At 41.5% G+C, this 20360-nt stretch overlaps 1 protein-coding gene across 4 annotated transcripts in view; it reads left to right on the top strand.

Annotated features, from left to right (window-relative positions):
- Nucleotides 1-20360, top strand: part of LOC124723130 — a 134870-nt gene that overhangs the window by 87544 nt on the left and 26966 nt on the right. For all 4 annotated transcript variants that reach the window (XR_007006511.1, XR_007006512.1, XM_047248319.1 and 1 more), the window contains exon 2: nucleotides 8033-8169. Coding sequence is in view for 2 of the 4 variants with exons in the window: in XM_047248319.1 (XP_047104275.1) it covers nucleotides 8033-8169 (137 nt within the window). In the remaining 2 variants the exon portion in view is untranslated. The remainder of the gene's footprint in view (nucleotides 1-8032; nucleotides 8170-20360) is intronic.

The following is a 20360-nucleotide window of genomic DNA, read 5'->3' as shown; positions in this document are numbered from 1 at the left end:
TTTATGACCTTTTCAGTTACTGTTGCTAATATCCCCACTTAGTGTTCAGCCCGACATCAGTTTACGCAGTGAGTTGGCACAAAACTTGTGCTCCGTCTCTAATGACCTATTCCTCAACGGGACGGTCAACTCATGTTTTCCTTTCTTCTGACAAAAAGTTCATTTTCTGTATTCGTAACCGTTGACCGGAGGTCTGTTTTCTGCAGTTTTCCTGCACTCGCCCAACCCAATACATCCTGTCTGAAAAACAGATCTTACCAAAAGTTTAAAAAAGAAAACGCAGAAAAATTTACAAAATTTTTCTTCTTACGTTACGGTAAATGATTAAGTTGTTGATCCCAATGGAAGGGGGGGAGGGAGGGAGTGAGAGAAAGAGAGAGAGAGAGAGAGAGAGAGAGAGAGAGAGAGAGAGACATTTCCTATCCTCTTGTGTAAATGAGTCTGATTCCACCGAAAAATATGTGATGAACATGAAAATTAAAAAAAATCAGTTTACCTGCTGATTACACGTTACTCACTAAATTATTGCTCTAAAATGATGGAAGTTTTGCCATATGGCGAGTCAAATAGGATTTGCGCCATACCATTACATTTACGGTACGATTAACGTCGCTAGGTGGCGTATCACTTATGCGGTAGATGCTGATACTGATCCGTGACTTTGTTAATACTTAATTAGTTTCATATCCATCTGAGTTGATAATACATGACGCTGAGATGTTAGCGTCATGGATATGTAGGACAGTAGATGCAATTCTGATTCTGTTAGAATTCACAGTCAGAAGCGTCCCGCCTATAGCAACGAAAGCAGCCATTCTATGTTCACAACCCAAACATTTCTGGCACTGTTAATCCATCATCATTCGGAACATTTACTTCTTAAAGTAAATTTTATATTTTGTGCGTATCTTTTTAGTCTTCTGTCGTAAATTTATATAAATCACCGTGCCGCTCGCTAGTGAAATTCTCACTAGTTTCGGTGTAGGTGTATTAGGTCCCACCCTAATTCGTACTAACTGTATGTTATTCTTTTCCCGGTTTGTTATTAGGTAATGGAATTTTCTTGTTTTTCTCCTATGTTGTTTGTTTTGGTTAAAAATATGTAAGAGATCGTTGACTACAAGCACTTTAACTTTACGGCTGTGTCGTGATTAATTCGCTTTATGGTTTGAGAACAACAAACATTCTCTTAAGAATACAGTGTAATAAAAGAATAAGAGAGTCACAGTGATTGTTATACAACAAATCTGAAACTTTTGAAATATGTTTTCGCTGTAAAAATAAAATTCTTGATTTTTTCTGTTTTCAAGAACCGATTGTTAAGCTTAGACCTTCTTAAGCAGTTCACGTATACAGTGCAAGTTACCATTCCGTGATATCAGCTGTGACCGGCAATTAAATGAACTCACAGAACAGAGACGATTTAAACCTTTACGACAAATGTCAGTGAGAATAATTACTCTGTCATCAAATACTAATTTTCTTCACTGCGTCCGCATTTTTGGTTGTCTGGTAATTTTAAATAAAAATCGAAAGTAACTACTGATTAGAAGCAGTAGGGTGCTGCATTTTGCTTAGACATAAATTCTGGAGAACAATAAGTTTGTGAAAAAATTTCTGCAAGTATCTTATTACAATAATAGGTGTATTTCTTATAAGTTGTGAAGCTACGCTAGTAGTGAAACAGTCCACGTGCGCACAGTCACTTTGGAATCCCACAGAAAAATATATACAGTGAAACAGGAAGGCCTAAAGAAAGATTCAGAAAAGTAGCTAAAGAGTAGTAATAGCGAGAAACCTTTCAAATCACTTAAACATGTGCTCCATGTGACACACTATTTTTAGCTCGCGTACATGATGTGGCTTTCACAATCATCTTAACACTTTGTTCGTCAGTGATTTGTCTTTCTTCTTGTAATTAAATAAATGCTTTTAAAGTTGCTCCCTGTCGAATCACAGAAAAGTTCGTTTTCATATTTTAGATTGTGTTTTTGTGTCACTATGCCGTTATCTGCAGGAGTCAAGGATGCTGATAATTATTACCAGTTTTCGTCTGGTAATGTTTACTTTTTCAAATAAATGCCATGGCATTCTTTAGATCTTAACCGCGACGACGAAAGTAAAACGTGTAAATCATTTTCTTAAAACCCTGTAACATAAGCTGAATAGTTCTTGTTGTTACCACTGAATTTGATTTAATTATCAGTAAAGAAACCTTTTAAATACTGAATGTCGGTGGAAATACGTTACTTAAGGGAAGTAAAATACCCCTGCGTGTGTAAAGTTTCATATAACTTGTTACTTTCTTTGTGTCTTTCATCAGTACATGATATACAAAGGAAACTATTTTCGCTGAGGCTTAATCGCCCCAACGTCCTGATTTTGTGACAGATATGTGGGGGCAATCGAAGTTGATGCTAAAATTTAAGTTTACACACTATAGAAGGCAACACTACTGTCATTAGGACGCAAAAAATACAAAAATATAGACAGAATATATCCAGTGAAAATACGGTACGCTGCAAATATTTGTCTGAAATTTCCGAAATTTACTGAGACACGTCTATTTTTTACAATTGCCATTAACTTGAATTAATGTAAGTAGAAGCCTGTGAGTCTGCGGTTAGAGCGTTCTCCCGTTCGCCGTACCTACTTTGTGAATATGTTATTATTTTCACCATAGTAACCAGGTTTACTCTTCTCTGAATTAGCAATTTATGAAGCTAATAATTCATAATATTTGCATTTTCCGATGGAAATGCCTTGGCACATTCTGTTTATTCTACTCCAATAATGAAAAGCAATCGTTCATGACCTCCTTTGACATGATATTCGAGTACTTTCAGTGATAAAAGTGGCAGAGGAACAAACGTGCTTGAAATCATTGAAGAGGAGCTACAGCAGGAAGTAAATTAGTCCGAACGAAGAATGCCAACACTGTGCGAGATATGAATGGAAAATTACAAACAATGGCAAAACTTTTCCTCCACACGCGTTGTTTTAAATTCGACGCACAGAGTAGCACTCCTCTTAGTAATAGCTGCAGTTTCTGCCTTCAAGTTTCTAAGTGACATAAATTTTGTCGGAGATGTGTATATTTAAAAGCATGAACTGAGTGTACATGCATTCTTAAGAATTTTTTAAACCAAATGTAATGTAATGTGTTAATAAATATGTCAGATGAAATTTATTTTATGTGTTGTGCACTAAATACTGTTTTCCATTTACATGGATTGTGAAGGGGCCTTATAGAAGTAAATAATTTTATTCCAGGCGCAATTGAATTTGTGTAGGGACGAGAATGTACGCGCGCACACCGGCCAGAAAATTCTGACGTTGATGTACGAGCGTCAGCAGACTCATCACAAAAACTGTAATTACATTTTGTTGATTATAAACTGAATCATTAATACCTGGCATATCTTAAGATGAAATTGCTTTCTCGACATGGAGCGTCTATCTAATAACTCGATTATCACAAACCTCGAACAGTGTCTCTTATTAACAAGCGGAGATGCATTTCATTTTTTGGAGATATGGCGAAATACATTTAATCATCAGGGAAGGGAAGGTTCGGACAGCGACGAATAATCAGAGGCAAAAAATTCCAGGGACGTTGATATGTCAACGTGGATTAAGCTAGCCATCAGTCTGGGAAATAAACAGACCCGCTTTCGGGAGTTCATTTTAGCAGAGTAGTTTCCCCTAAAGCTTTGGCACAAGAGAAAAAGAGTAGATACCATTTTTATTAATTTAAAGTTTATCATTAAATTATAAATTGTTTTCATGGATAATTAAAACTATTTTAGTGACATCATGGTGAAAGGGTTGTTTTGAAAAATAAGGTATTTCTTTTTCGAAGCAACATTGTCGTTACGAAATGTAAATATTTTTGCCCTACGACTATAAGGGATATAACGTCGAATATATTTCACGACCGATTTCATGACGTATGTCATTCTCAAACTGTTTAAAAACGATATAATCTGAAAGTTTTGGAGCGTTAATAATCTGAAAGGTTTATGACTGCGTACTCGATCATCACACTGAGAACATAATTTGTTCTCACTCACAACGTAGTGTTAACACAGAACCGTTTGACAATGGCATACATTGTCATCTCCCTATGGTCTTCTAACGACAATGTCAAAATTTCGGAAAATACAATGCGACTGCAGAATCAACCAGAGTGATGCTATTGAACACCGATGTGTCCTGAAACTAAAGGATTCGAGAAACTGTTCCGAATACATTGGAAGCTGCAACTGTTTCATGAGCTGACTGACTACGTCCAAGTTTTTTATTTCAAGATTAAGTCGAAACGCAAAACAAAGAAAACTCATAAAAGTCGTCCACCTCCTCTTAAGACATTTTCCAAGTCGAATTCAACATTTTGTTAATATAGAAATACATTTCAGGTAAGCCGTCAAATACGTGAATTGCAAACGAGAAGACCGTGTTTTTTCGTTTCACGGTAATTGTAAGCTGCAGACTGTCAAGCATTAAATAATTATTTCCAGTCGCGGTGATGATTGAACCTGCTAACGAGAATACTACATACGTTTCATCACTTTTGTGTCCTACTTCCTTGAATCCCGCCATCACGAGGACTGAAACACACTACTTAGTACAACTCACTAACTAGTTTTAATTATGATGTCCAGATGAACACCACCAAAAGGAAAACTCTGTTACACAAATCTATGGCCAGCATTTGACTGAGGATGAATTTCAGGGGCGAAATTGATGTTACTCGTCATATCATGATCTTAATTAATTAGTAACTTCTAAAATTATTCCCCAAAAGATGGCATAGATTTGTCACGTGTTAAGTATATTAAATGTGTGCAATAAGGAAGTTCCGTAGAACGCAATGCTCTTTATTTACTACGTGTTCAAAAAAGGAAAATGCGACAGAACAGAATAGAAATTGTAACGATAAAATCTCGCTTATCTTAGACAGATATGATATCGGTGTGTGATTTTTATGAGTCATTTTGTCACCTTAATCGTATCATCTGATTTGCTCAAGAATCGTCATTCCACAATCACCTTGTTACCACATAAAACTGTGGTTTACTTCATACCGCGGAAAACACACTCTTTTATATGTTGCGGATTCACATTCTTTCGTCAACGTGGGTACTGTAAACGGAGTTTCTGGTTAAATTTTGATAAATTGACAATTAACCGTGTCATTCATGAATGAGCCATCCCCTCACTCGCTTGAAGTGATTTCGGGAATTCATTTAGAGCCTAAATTGTAGTGCCTTGGTCGAATCTATTTTCTCCATCGTACGAACTCAATTCCTGTAACTATCGAAAAGTCCAAAAATACGCTTTTCCTTAAATAAGAATTCTACTCAAACCCTGTCATGTTTGGTAAACTCTCTTAAACACGATTCAAATTAAAATTTGAATTTAATTTCATGGCCGGCCGCGGTGGCCGAGCGGTTCTAGGCGCTTCAGTCTGGAACCACGCGGCTGCTACGGTCGCAAGTTCGAATCCTGCCTCGGGCATGAATGTGTGTGCCGTCTTTAGGTTTGTTAGGTTTATGTAGTTCTAAGTCTAAGGGACTGATGACCTCAGACGTCCCATAGTGCTTAGAGCCATTTGAACCATTTAATTTCATGGTATTCGATAGCGGTACACAAACGGAATTTATTGCCCCATTTTTTGTTCTTGTGGCTATGTGGATCAACACATAAGTACAAACGAGAGATCCTGCTGAAATGCATTTTAGAAAACTCATCTATACCACCGTCCCACTTAAAGAGAGCGACGATGAAGAACCACGTTCATTAACAAGCAACAACACGAGCCGTTTAACACAGAAATCGTCGGTGTATGCGAGACTAATGCGCGTCTTGGTATTCTAACACAGGTGCAGTGAGTAAACCAAGTGGGAATTTGCTACACCTGTCACATCTTCCACGAGTAGAGCACCCGTAAGAAGAAATGAACTGCGCACGGAAAATACAAAATACAACTTTTTTTCTGCTCTTGCTTCGACAATGGAAACGGAAGGAAGATTAGGCTTTAGTGTCTCGTCGACGAAGAAGTCGTTTAGACATAACATATCATTGGACTGGGAAGGGATGCTGAGGGAAACCGACCGTGTCCTTTTGAAATAAACTATTCCGTTATTTGTAAGCAGAACGGAAAATATAAATCTGTGTAACTGGGCGAGGATTTGAACAGTGTCCTTCCGAACAGGAGGCCACTGGACAATGGAAGACTACAGAGAAAAAGAGAAGCAAGTTTACGCTTTAAAGTCCTATCTAAATCGAGACACAGTAGTAGCTCAGTTGGACATAGAAGGCGGGCCAAATCTATGTGAGTGCTCTTGGAGAACTATCCCAGCGTTCGCCTAAAATGATTTACGGAAAGCAGGAAAACCACAAATTTGCATGAGAGCTCGACACGTTTTGAAAGCGAGCCCAGTGTTCCAACAACTGCACTGGCAGTGGAGAAGTTCCCGAACTATCTTAAGGTTATTTAACTTGAACTTTCTTAATTTTTGCATTGCTTCCCTTGTGCAACACTTTGTGCTGCATCCAGATGTAATAACAACTGCCTTACAGTTTACAATTTACACGTGATTGTCTGACTGCCAGAAATACAGTGACGGGATACTAGTCTAATGTTAAGCAGAGTGCTGTCTACCGTTGTGAGATGCAAGGATCAGACTTAGAGTCAACTGCATGAGATCTCTAGAGTTATTAGATAAAAAATGTGCCTTATTGTTTTACAGCTTATTGTTATTTGTGAGTTGAAGATTTTGGCTTCCATAACTGTCATCTTGTCGTTACACTGGATCAGGTGGTGGATAAGCCACTATTTAAAATTAGCCCAAGTTGTTCATTCTGTGCTGTATAAGGAGATGTATTATGCAACAACTCATAGATTCGAACGCGTGTTAAGTACCCGGAAAGAGGGAAATTAATTCCAAGCTGCCTGTCATAGGAAAAGGAAAGGCTGGAAAATTATGGTTGACGTTTAGTCGACGTCGAGGTCATTACAGATGGAGCACATGCTCGGAATGAGGAAGAATGGAGAATGAAATCGGGCTGGTCTTTTCAATCGAACCATCTAGGCGTTTGTGTTAGTGAGCCGGGAAAAGCATGGAAACCTCAAATATGGATGGCCGAACGGGAATTTAACCACTGACCTCCAAAATTAGAGCCCAATGATTAAAGTTCGAAGGAAACGTCGAGATTAGTGCCTCCTCGACATCGAAGTAATTTGAGAAAGGGCGCTAGTTCGGATTAGACAAATTAGTGGTAAGATCTATAGAACCAAAATCTCTGAGGTCATCGGCCCTTAGGCTTACACATTACTTAATCTAACTTAACCTAACTTACGCTAAGGATAACACACACACCCATGCCCGAGGGAGAACTCGAACCTCCGACAGGGCAGCCGCGCGAACCGTGGCAAGGCGCCTAAGACCGCACGGCTGTCCCGTGCAGCACTAGACAAGGAACAAGGAAGGGATGGGCACGGTTTCGTAGAAGGAATCATCCCAGCGTTCACCTAAAAAAGAAAAAAACACAGAAAACATACATCAGAGCTACTAGATGGGGATCTGGGCGAAGTAGAACGGAACACAATTGGGAAGTGTAAACGACTGCGCCAATTCGAGTACGTATTCGGCATTTTAGATCTCGCTACGCGGTGACGACGGTGGAGACGTAGCTTTTGAGATTGGCGGGAAAGCCGAGGACCGGCGTGTGTGAGGTGCGCCGGCATCACGTGAGAGGAAGGAGAGCGGAATCAGCGGAGAGGACAAAAGGCGAGGTGTGCAGATCGGGCGCCTGGCGGCGGCGGCGCTGCCTCTGTTATTACGCCCCAAGGCCGGCGGTGCCTACCCCTGCTAATTACCGGCCACAGCCAACATAATAGTCATCGTACGGCCTTATTTTTATGTTCTTCGACTGTAGTTCTGTGTTTGGGATGTGGGGTTGGAGGAAGGGGCCCGGCGCTTTTTTACGGGCGGCGTTCACATGGCGAGTAATTCTTTTGTTGCAGCCCGCGGCCTGCCGGCGCCGGCTCGCCGTCTCGCCTGCTCGTCTCTCGTCTCGTCTCCTCTCGTCCGTCTCGTCTGGACGCCGTAACGAGCGTCACGACGCCTCTTCCACCGAGCCGGGCTTCGGCGACGGGATTCGGTGAGCTCTGCGCCGCCTTACCTCATCCGCTGCCGCGCATCGAAATATAAACTGCCCCTACCTGTTATTTCGTTTCTGTTTGGTCGACAATAGGGCAGAATGATGTGAACAACCGTCTAATAAGTCGTATTGCCACCTTTGGCGTATATTGTGGAACTACTTCTCTCATCCCCAATTCATTCCAGTACCTCTTCATCAGTTATCCTATTTACCCATTTAATTTTCAGCATTCTCCTGTATTGCCGTATTTCAAAAGCTTGTATTCTCTCCTTGTCTGAACTACTTATCGTCCGCATTTCACTTCTGTACTTGGCTACACTTGCACTGAAGAGCCAAAGAAACTGGTACACCTGCCTTATATCGTGTAGAGCCCCAACGAGCACGCAGAAGTGCCGCAACACGACGTGGCATGGACTCGACTAATGTCTAAAGTAGTGCTGGAGTGAACTGGCACCATGAACCCTGCAGGGCTGTCCATAAATTCATAAGAGTACGAAGCGGTGGAGATCTCTTCTGAACAGCACGTTGCAAGGCATCCCAGATATGCTCAATAATTTTCATGTCTGGCGAGCTTGGTGGCAAGCGGAAGTGTTTAAACTCAGAAGAATGTCCCTGAAGTCACTCTGTAGCAATTCTGGACGTGCGGGATGTCGCATTGTCCTGCTGGAATTACTCGAATCCGTCGGAATGCTCAATGGACATGTATGGATGCAGGTGATCAGACAGGATGCTTACATACGTATATCCTGTCAGAGTCGTATCTAGAAGTATCAGGGGTCCCATATCAATCCAACTGCACACTACCCACGTCATTATAGAGCCTCCACCAGCTTGAACTCTCCCCTGCAGAGATTTAGGGTCCATGGATTCATGAGGTTGTCTCCATACCCGACACATCCATCCGCTCGATACAATTTGAAACGAGACTCGTCCGACCAGGCAACATGTTTCCAGTCATCAAATGTCCAATGTCAGTGTTGACGGACCCATGCGAGGCCTAAAGCTTTGTGTCGTGGAGTCATCAATTGCACACGAGTGGGTCTTCGGCTCCGAAAGCCCATATCGATGATGAATCATTGAATGGTTCGCACGCTGACACTTGTTGATGCCCCAGCATGCAGTTTACGGAAGCGTTGCACTTCTGTCACGTTAAACGATTCTCTGCAGTGGTTATTCGTCCCGTTCTTGCAGGATCTATTTCCGGCCGCAGCGATGTCGGACATTTCATGTATTACCGGATTTCTGATATTCACGGTACACTTGTGAAACGATCGTACGGGAAAATCCCCAGTTCATCGCTAGCTCGGAGATTCTGTGTCCCATCGCTCGTGCGCCTACTCAAACACCATGTTCAAACTCACTTAAACCTTGATAACCTGCCAGTGTAGGAGCAGTAACCGATCTGACAACTGCACCAGACAATTGTTGCTTTATATAGGCGTTTCCGACTGCAGTCCCACATTCTGCTTGTTTACATATCTCTCTATTTGAATACTTATGCCTATACCAGTTTCTTTGCCGCTTAAATGTATATTTGGTGTAAACAAATCTCTCTTTTACAGCAGTGCTTTTCTTGCCGTTGCCAGTCTGCATTGGCCATCATCAGTTATTTCACTGTGATCAACATTCATCGACTACTTTTAATGTCTCATTTCCCAACCTAATTCTCTCAGCATCAGCTACATTCCATTATCCTTATTTTCCTTCTGTTGACATTCATCTTATAACTTCTTTTCAAAACTATTTCCATTCTGTTAACAGCTCTTCCAAGTCTTTTTCCATCTCTGAGAGAATTACGGTGCCTTCCGCAAACTTTAAAGCTTTAAATTCTTCTCCTTGGACTTAAAAATGTCTTTCCAACTTTCTCCCTGATTTCATTCACAGATTGTTCAATGTACAGATTGAGTAACATTTTGAATAGCTACAATCGTATCCACTCTCTTTTCAGCTATTGCTTCCCTTTCATGACCCTCGACTCTTTTAGTTGGAGATTGGTTTCTGTATAAGTTGTGGATAACCCTGCTACCTTCAAAAATTCATCGAGAGTTTTCCAGTCAATATTGTTAAAACGTTTCTCCTACGAATGCTATAGATGTAATTTTACCTTTCTTCAACCTCTTTACTAACATAAATCTTAGGATTAACATTGCCTCGTTCTCCGGTACCAAAACTGAGCTACCCCGACGTCGGCTTCTGCTAGTCTTGTTATTCCGCTGTAAATAATTCGCGCCAATATTTTGCAGCCATGACTCATTAAACTGAAGGTTCGTTAATAATCACATCTTTCAACATGTACCTTTTTTTGGTTTTGGAATTATCATATTTTTCGTGAAATCTGACATTTCACCTGTCTCCTGCACCTTGTATACCAGGTGAAATAGTTTTCCCATAGCCGTCTCTCCCAAGGATTGTCATAGTTATCAGGAAATATAGTCTACTTCAGTGGATTTGTTTCGATTTCATATAAACTGCGTGAATATCCTTGAGAGATAATGAGGAGGTTTCTCTTGTGCATATCACAATGACTGCGTACTGTTCAACTCTCGCGACTGTGGAGGTCATGAATACATATTATTTCGTCCTTCTACGCCTCTAACAAAGCTAGAATATTTATATCCGTGTGAACAGATGCAGTGTCGTCTTGGAAGACGGAGTCCTCAAATGAGAACTCTGCCTGCGTTATTATACATATCAATGTAGACATATGATGCTTTCGTATGTCTCACCGGCCATTGTTTGCTTTTGAATATGGCTATAGGTACTTACGAAAACCATGGTGCAGAGTACCGAAACCATTACACCACCTGCGTCCAGCTTCAATGTCGGATGCACGCTTCCTGCGGTATTGTCTGTACATAAATACGTCCTGTAATAGATTACACATCAAAAGTAGAGCTGGTCGGATCACATTAAATCTTTCCATCCGTCCTATGTTCAGCTTCTGTGCTCGGCTGATATCTTGTCATTGTAGCCTTTCTTTTTACTATTGCAGTTCCACAGCGAATATTTTGTTTATGCAGTTGATAGAAAACTGTTTTCGTTGATACTGCGTTCTCTGGATGCATATTAAGAGCAGCTATCACTTTAGTGACAGTGGTCTTGCAATTATCATTTATTAGTATTCTTCGCGCGGCTCCCCACGTCGGAGGTTCGAGTCCTCCCTCGGGCATGGGTGCCTGCGTTGTCCTTAGTGTAAGTAAGTTTAAGTTAGATTAAGTAGTGTGTAAGCCTAGGGACCGATGACCTCAGCAGTCTGGTCCCTTAGGAACTTACTGCAAATTTCAATTTTTTATTATTATTCTTGTCAAAAGCAGTACAACACAGAAATAGTGACTGTTCATTGAGAATGGTCTTACAGATTAAATTCATGAATCTAGTTGTTTAACTTTACTTTTGAAACATATAACAGGTAGGTAATGTCAGATGATCTTGGCCCAGACTCTGGAAACTTCCATTACGCCTTTTTTTAACGTTGAGTAATTCCTTCTCGTTACACTACACAGATCATTGTGGACACCAAAACAGATGTTTCATTGTCTGATCCTCTCTGCAGATACATTAGAATTATTCTTTTGAGTACTTCCATTTAAAGGTATTGTTCTTGGGTTTCTCCACGCCTACTCTTCCACAGGTTTCAACTAGTTCTGGAAATGCTCGCTTCTCGCTGTCCAAAGTTGAACAAACACGAGAGGGACGTTCAGGAAGACTCCTGTTCAGTGAACTGTGGTTTCCTACAGCAATCGGGCGTGCCCTGGACAAACTCCGAAAGCACTTTGACACACCAGACGATCGTTTCAAATCCAAAATCGGCTACACAAGAGCACCTTTATTTATATATCTTTTAGGACTGGCTCTAATCAGAGGTAACAATCCTCTTTAATGCTCTCCTGTCTACGTTAGGAAGTTTAGTCTTCCTGCCGTTACTGTACGTGGCAGACGAACTTTTCCCATGAGCTCTATTAACTGTTAGGGGGTTAGGTGCATTGGGTGTATATACCTCAGGTAGACTAGCAACAGTTGTCATTTAGATACCATAATTAAAAATTGTTAATTATAATATTAATAAAAGATCGCTGACAAATGTTTCAAAAATTTTATTTAGGTACCAAACAATCGTACAGCGATAATTTTATCGTCTTTCGGTGTCTGTACAATGAGAAACGACGAAAGATCAGTATAACACAACAACGATCACAGACGTACTAGCAAGTCAAAGCACTTTCACCAGAGATTTCGAGAATGAATCTTCCACTTTACAGGGGAGCTTGTGCTCCTTTGAAACTTGCTGAAGCATTAAAACTGTTTACCAAGCCCGGAATCGACTCTGAAACTTTGACCTTGGCGGAAATCACTCTTACCGACTGACACATCCAGACACGACTTACGACAGCCTCTGGCGCGCGTCCCGCTCCGTCACACAGTTTTAATGCGTTTGGAAGTTACTTTCATAGAGACGGTTACAATACAAGGAGAAAAGGAAGTACAACGCCATTCCGTGACCATGGTGTTCATACTTTTTGTCCATCCCCTGTATTTGTTCTCCTTATGCCAGAAGAGGCATTACGATTAAGAGAAGACAGTATGCCCGGATATACTATAATTCATGGGATTTACGCCACTAGTGTAGGAACCTAAACATTACAGATTTCTGCTGATACAAACTGAGATAGTTTTTATCAGCAGCAAACACGGGACCCACGCAGAGCGTAAGGCAAAGTGCTAGGTGAAGCAGTGATTATGGCTCAGCACTCACGTTTTGGAAGACGGTGTTTCAAATGTCCGTCTGCTTATTCAGGTAAAGGATTTCACGATTTTTCATAGACCACAAATGCGAATGATTGGATAGTTCCTTTGATTCGGACACCGATTTTCTTTCCCATTCTTGTTCTGTCCGAGCATGCGATTCGTTTGCAACGACTTATCGTAGACGGGACCTTATAATCTGAAATTCTTTCCGTTTCTAGAATAGAATATGTCGATTTGTTGAAACTGTTATATAAAGTCCTTCTTGCAACATGAAAAAATTAAGTTAATATAATTTTGAGGTATGAAACATATCTCATTTCTTACACAGTGGTGGATCTGTTTTGGTGGAGTTTAAAGAGGAACTAATGTACTCACTTATGCGTACATATGTGCTATTGACAATGCTGTCGAACCGATGGCCACAAAACAAGACAATATAATTTTGAGGTATGAAACAAATATCTCAAAAAATGGTTCAAATGGCTCTGAGCACTATGGGACTCAACATCTTAGGTCATAAGTCCCCTAGAACTTAGAACTACTTAAACCTAACTAACCTAAGGACATCACACACACCCATGCCCGAGGCAGGATTCGAACCTGCGACCGTAGCAGTCCCGCGGTTCCGGACTGCAGCGCCAGAACCGCTAGACCACCGCGGCCGGCCAAATATCTCATTTCTTACACAGTGGTGAATCTGTTTTGGTGGAGTTTAAAGAGGAACCAATCTACTCACTTATGCGTACATACGTGTTATTGACAATGCTGTCGAACCGATGGCCACAATACAAGATCAGGACTGTTGCGTAATTAGCGACTGCTACCATCCTAACAAGCAGACAGACTGGAGTCACGTTTTCTAGGTTATTCTGATGAATTGGAAGAAACCTATAATCGCTGCCGTAAGAGCCTTAGTGTTGGTCGGGCTGGATTACCACGACCAATTCGTCTTCGACTAAACCTAGCCTAAGATATTCCTAAGCTGGACTTTTTTTCCCCTTATTGAAGGAGCCTTCCGACCGCTGCTTCCCTGAGCGTAAGTGTTGGAGTGGCATGCCAGACGAGTTGGCGAAATGATTAAAAGCACCGAATTTGTGTCAGGAGTAAGACTGAAATACCTATAACGCCATCCTGGCGAAGGTTTTCCTCGGTGTCCCTAAATTGTTTCAAGTGAAGGCCAGGACTCTCCCTTCAACAACGCCACTGCTGGTTCCTTTCCCATTGCCAGTTCGAACTATCTATACGTCTCGAATATCCTAATCGATGTTTAATTCTAACCATCCTTCTTTCGAATGGGATAAATTCAGCACATGAATCCCTGAAGTTGAGGAGAGATCAGAAAACTGTATCCACTACTTCCTTTTGAAGCAGTTCCTCGGTTCTCCTCGAGAGGATTTGATCAGTCAGAAACTCTGGCTGTCACAGGGACATTTAATGTAGCCATAAAGAAATGGTTTAAATGGCTCTGAGCACTATGGGACTTCACATCTGAGGTCATCATTCCCCTAGAACTTAGAAATACTTAAAACTAACTAACACAAGGACATCACACACATCCATGCCCGAGGCAGGATTCGAACCTGCGACCGTAGCAGTCGCGCGGTTCCGGACTGAAGCACCTAGAACCGCTCGGTCACAGCGGACGCCAATGTAGCCATATCTTTGATGTATGCCGAGAAAAGTCCACGGAAAAGAAAGCTATTTTGCCATTTTGGTTAGTTAATTATTTCCTGATACATCTATCTCCCAGCTCTTTCAGTTTCTCGGCAGTCTCACATTAACTGATAACAACGACAGTTTGAATGAAAATCATAATCATCGCTCACGGTGATACTAGTGCATACCTTTGATTTACGTTCACACCTTACTAGTTTTCCTGGTGTTGCAGCTTTCGGTGTTGAGCCACTCTGGAAGACGTGGGTAATGTGCTCTATGTACATTTACCAAGGATATAAGTATGCGGTATTCTATGTATGTTCACTCAGATGTACATGTGTACTGTGTTCAGTCTCTTCAGATTAAACGTGAAAGCTTGTGTGTATAAAATGCACATCTACTGTAAAAATAAATGAAATGAAGCGTCCATAATGCTATACTTATATACATATATTTTATAATTTCTGGTGTACAACGGTATAAATAAATATATTTGAAGATAACCCAATGGCTTAAACACTTTGCCAACAGCACGGCGTGTAGTTAATTCACAGACCGTTTCCACTAGGCGGATTAATGAGACCGTTCTGCTACTCAGGGCAAACTGGCTATGGTTGGTAGACGATTATCTTATTTCTTTATACGACTGCAGTGCAGATGCCTCATTTTCGTCCGAAAACTATCTCAAGTAAACATAAAAAAATACACCGAGCTGTGAAATAGGACCCACACGTCATTTACCGTTTATGCGTAAAGACGTATTATTACATTTGAGTCAGAAAGGAGAAAATAATTGATCCTTCTGAACATATAGTACCCACTCTTGCATTTTGTCTCTGGGATAATTGCAGAATTGTTCAGAAAATTTCTTCAAGTAATTCGACAAAGAATTTATTTCGTGAGTAAAATTAATGGGCACAGAAGAGAGGTGGATTTTTGTGTAGTGAATCGTATTTATTTGGTCATGAAACTCTTGCTTCCACATATCTTCTTTGCTGCAAATATAAAATTCAAAATTTCCTAATCGCGACTAAAGATAATTTATCTTCACGTTATATCTACATCATACTCCGCAAGCCACCTAACTGTGTATGGTGCAGGGCACTTTTGTTACCACTGATTCTACTGGCCCTATTCCACTCGCGAATAGCGCGTGCGAAGAATGACTGTCGGTAAGCCTCTGTATTAGCTCTAATTTCTCAAATTTTGTCACCGTGGTCATTTCGTGAGATGTATGTGGGAGGAAGTAAGATATGTTCGATTGTTCCTGGAAACTTCTCTCTCGATATCTGACGAGTAAACCTCTCCTTGATGCATAACGCCTCTCTTGTAACGCCTGCCAGTGGAGTTTGTTGAGCGTCTCTGTAACGTTCTTGTACCGACTAAATGAACCCGTGGCGAAACGTGCAGCTTTTCTTTCGATTTTATCTAACTCTTGTATCGGTTCTACCTGGTAAGAGTCCCAGATTGATAAACACTGATTAAGAATTGATCAAATAAGGGCCTTGTAAGCCACTTCCTTCTTGGATGAGTTTCATTTCTTTCAAGATTCTTCCTATGAATCTCAGTCTGTCATCCGCTGTCCCTACTATTTGTTTCAGTGCAAACACTCATAAAAACCAGTTCGTGGGAAGACAGTGGCTTTCAAAACTGCAGAAGAGCAATGACTCAGATATTTTTTGTTTCATGTGTCAGAGAACACGGGCTACGTAAATCCAAAATAATTTCGCTGACATGACTTTCTTGATCGGGAAAGACTCTTTACGTACACGAAGTTGACAATATGTTCAAGGTAACCATGTACAGCATACGTTCCCCATTTATGTGGGAGCCGGCGAAGAAGATTGTACCTAGTTAGCGGGTGCTTAAACCACCTATACCCTCTATCAAGCGCAGCTGGCGTACGGGTCAAGATAAAACGAAACCAGTCGCAACAGTTTATGTTTTCGAGTATTTCCCAAATAGGTCCCAGATATTTCTGCGATATTCTACTTATCCTAGAAGCAGGTGACTTCTCACTCGAAAATTAGGTCTGTGTCATGTACGTAACGACCTCGTTATCAAAATGACGCTGAAGTCTTGTAATAGTTAAGAAAACCTACAATAATTTTATTTTGATATAGGGAATTATTGTGTGCCGAACGATAGGAAATTTCAGCGAAGTAAGAACCTGTGGTAAGAAAAAGTGTGGAGTTGGTGTGAGACGCATCCCAAGTACGGACGTGCTGTGGCCGCGGAGTGACACGTACGCATTCTGTAAACTGGACAGGCCGCGGCCTAATAAGCACCGTCAGCTTTTATCAAAGATGCGGTAGAAGATAAGTGTGAGGCACAACGGTAATTACAGTTCACACGATACATCGGAAAGCTACAAGACGAAAACAACGGCCAGCAGAGAGACATAGCCGACGGGCGCGCGTGCACGCCGCGGCGCGCCGGAAACCCCGCTTCGTGAATCACGTCATTCCGGAGGCTGGCTCTACCCGCGTGCCATTCGGAAACAGCCGCCCGTTGTCAGCCTGACCTCCACGCGATGCGACACCGCCGCGTAACATATTGCATTTATGTGAGATCCCACACAGAAACGATCGCGTCGTATTAAACGTAAAAAATGACCTCTTAGGAATACCACTGCAACCGTTGTTTTCAACAGCCCATCACAGTTAGATCATCTTCTTAAAGGGATCTCACAGCGACAGAAGTGGTCGCGGGTTTGAGTGTTACCATCAATATAGATTTAGATTTTAAATTCCATGTCTTTCGTCTGTGGAGTGCCTTTCGGCGTTTTTTGATCCCGCTACCATAAAGAGCCGACCTTCTGGCAGTGTGCAGCGTGGACTACAAAGGCACACAATTTCATATTGGGAAAGGGTAGGATACTGTAAAAGTAGTGAATGTAGATGTATACAGTGTTAGTTAGGTAGGAAGATAGTTACTTAGGTAGATGGTTAGGTAAGTAACGTTTAATTAGGTAGATGCTTAGATAGGCATGTGGTTAAGCAGGTTTTTTGATCCCGCTACCATAAAGAGCCGACCTTCTGGCAGTGTGTAGCGTGGACTACAAAGGCACACAATTTCATATTGGGAAAGGGTAGGATACTGTAAAAGTAGTGAGTGTAGATGTATAGCCGGCTGGAGTGGCCGTGCGGTTCTAGGCGCTACAGTCTGGAGCCGAGCGACCGCTACGGTCGCAGGTTCGAATCCTGCCTCGGGCATGGATGTGTGTGATGTCCTTAGGTTAGTTAGGTTTAAGTAGTTCTAAGTTCTAGGCGACTGATGACCTTAGAAGTTAAGTCGCATAGTGCTCAGAGCCATTTGAACCATTTTGTAGATGTATACAGTGTTAGTTAGGTAGTAAGATAGTTACTTAGGTAGATGGTTAGGTAAGTAACGTTTAATTAGGTAGATGCTTAGATAGGCATGTGATTAAGCAGGTTGATGGATAAGTAGCTTATTGGACAGGTAGATGATTGGTTAGGTAAGTGAGTGGTTAGATAGGTGAGTGGTTAGGTAAGTGAGTGGTTAGGTGAGTTAGTGGTTAGGTGAGTGAGTGGTTACGTGAGTGAGTGTTTTGGCCTGGCAGCTGGATGCTTAGGTGTTGGTTGTTTAGGTAGGTAGCTGTTTATGTAGATGATTATTTAGGTAAGTCGTCGTTAAGATATTTGGTGACTGGTTAGATAGGCTAGTGGTTAGGCAGATTAGTGGATAGATAGATGGGTGGTTAGATAGGTGAGTGGCTAGGTAGGTGGGTGGTTAGGTAGGTGGGTGGTTAGGTAGTTGGGTGGTTAGGTAGGTGGGTAGTTAGGTAGGTGTGTGGTTAGGTAACTGGTTGGTTGGGTATGTGTGTGGTTGCGTAGGTGGACGTATAGCTATGTGGACGGTTACATAGATGGTTGGTTAGGTAGGTGAGTGGTTAAGTAAGTGAATGGTTAGGTAGGCAGATAGTTAAGTAAGTGGATGGTCGGATAGGTGGATATTTAGCGAGGTAATTGCTGAAGGAAGTGAATGGTTAGGAACGTATTTAATCGACAGATAAGTAAGTAGACGTACGGTTGCAGAGAAGAATGTTGGAAGTCTCATATTCACTAAGGGCTCGGAACGGTTTACCCCTGACTTGTACGTAAAGTATGAGACTTGTAACTCTGCTGTATGCACGATTGAAATGAGTGCACGAGTAATGTTTTGTTCATGTTTATGTTGCAGCAGATGAGTATGACATGAGCGAAAAGTGAGGGTGAAACCTTCTACCGAGACAACCATCTTCTCTCGAGGAACACCGATGCCACAGCGCCCCGACTGAAAAGACGAAACACCGTACAATGTGCATTATAAGCTGTTCTACATACTATAAGCGGTCAGAGGACTGAATTTGGAACCAATAAATTTGCGGAAAATTTGCATATCAAGAAGGGAGATAGCACTTTAATGAGTAGAGACAGTGTATTAGTCAGGTTGCACGAGGTTCCGGGTGCCTGACAGCCATGGCATGGTTGAAATAGACATCCTGTCATTCGCTTCGAGCGATCTGGGGAAACAACAGTCATCCTAAATCAGGATAGCCACATGTAGTTTTGAACCCCATCCCTTCCGAATACGAACCTAGTGTACTGATGGCTGCACCAATAAGCTTGATTGATTCAGCTTGATGCGCTGCCACCAGTGTCTCCTTATTGTTCCGACTCGCTTCGGAATACTCTGAGTGAAGAGAATGATATAACTAGTTGTATTTACTGTAGAGACAGCACTGAGACGCAAGAAAAACTGTCTATTTGTGGCATGTCAAGTGTAGAGGGCACTGGTAACCCACGACGTCTTGTAGATAAACAATATTGCCATAGGCGCCGACTTAGAAACATTTGATACAACACGTGGAGACATACAGAGACCCGTAGATGGGACTTTCACTGCGTGTACGCTCCTCAGCATGATGTGAGCGACGCCTTCTAAAAGTCTAGACTACGTAACCGGCAGCTTAATATCTTTTTCGTTGTTGCGTAGTCTACGACACACGGAAATGTAGCGCGTCCTCTTCTCTAATGAAAGCTGCTTATTTATAGAGCGGGATAGATGATAATTGTATCAACGTCTGCTGCCACACAGAAAAAGGTACGACGGTGTCTTTAACCCTGGAACACTAAAGGGGGAACAAGTTACCCAGAGTCTGCAAACCTCTGGAGTCAGGCAATAAATAACCCACTCACTGTCAACAACGATGTCTGCCGTTGAAGATACTCAAGTGCACGTGTAGATGACGTGTCCAGTTCGGCTGGAACCGAGTAGAGATACCAACTGCTATCTGTTTTACGACTTGTACTATCCTGGACATTTTTTAAGACGCTGAATCACACTTCATAAAAAAACTCGCAAGGAACAAGAAACAAAAGTAAATAAAGCGTGAAGACAGAATGACGTGAGACATGGACCTCTTCAAGAAGCTGTCTTTGTAAAATCTGGTATAGTAATTTTCAAGATTACAGGGAAAAGGTTTTAAGTTTGCAACAGAGCATACAATACATTTACTGCTGACCCTTGCCATCTCTTGTAGCCTGATATTATTTGAAGAACATTATCAAAAATTTATAATATTGACACACGAATATAGCAGCCATTTTTCAGAGATAATGACCTCGAACTTATGCATAGCTATTATCAGTACCAGTATCATTCTCTTGGTCAGAACAGAATCTGTAACTCATGCATCCCACTTGAAGAAACAAATAACAAGGTTGCATCTGTAACGGAACATCTGAAGCGTTACAGATGACGCGCGATCGAGCCATGAATGTTAA

The sequence above is a fragment of the Schistocerca piceifrons genome, chromosome X (assembly GCF_021461385.2).
Source record: "Schistocerca piceifrons isolate TAMUIC-IGC-003096 chromosome X, iqSchPice1.1, whole genome shotgun sequence".
In the NCBI taxonomy this organism is placed as follows: domain Eukaryota; kingdom Metazoa; phylum Arthropoda; class Insecta; order Orthoptera; family Acrididae; genus Schistocerca; species Schistocerca piceifrons.
The sequence above is the reverse complement of the archived record's forward strand: the minus strand, read 5'-3'. Positions and strand labels throughout refer to the sequence as shown.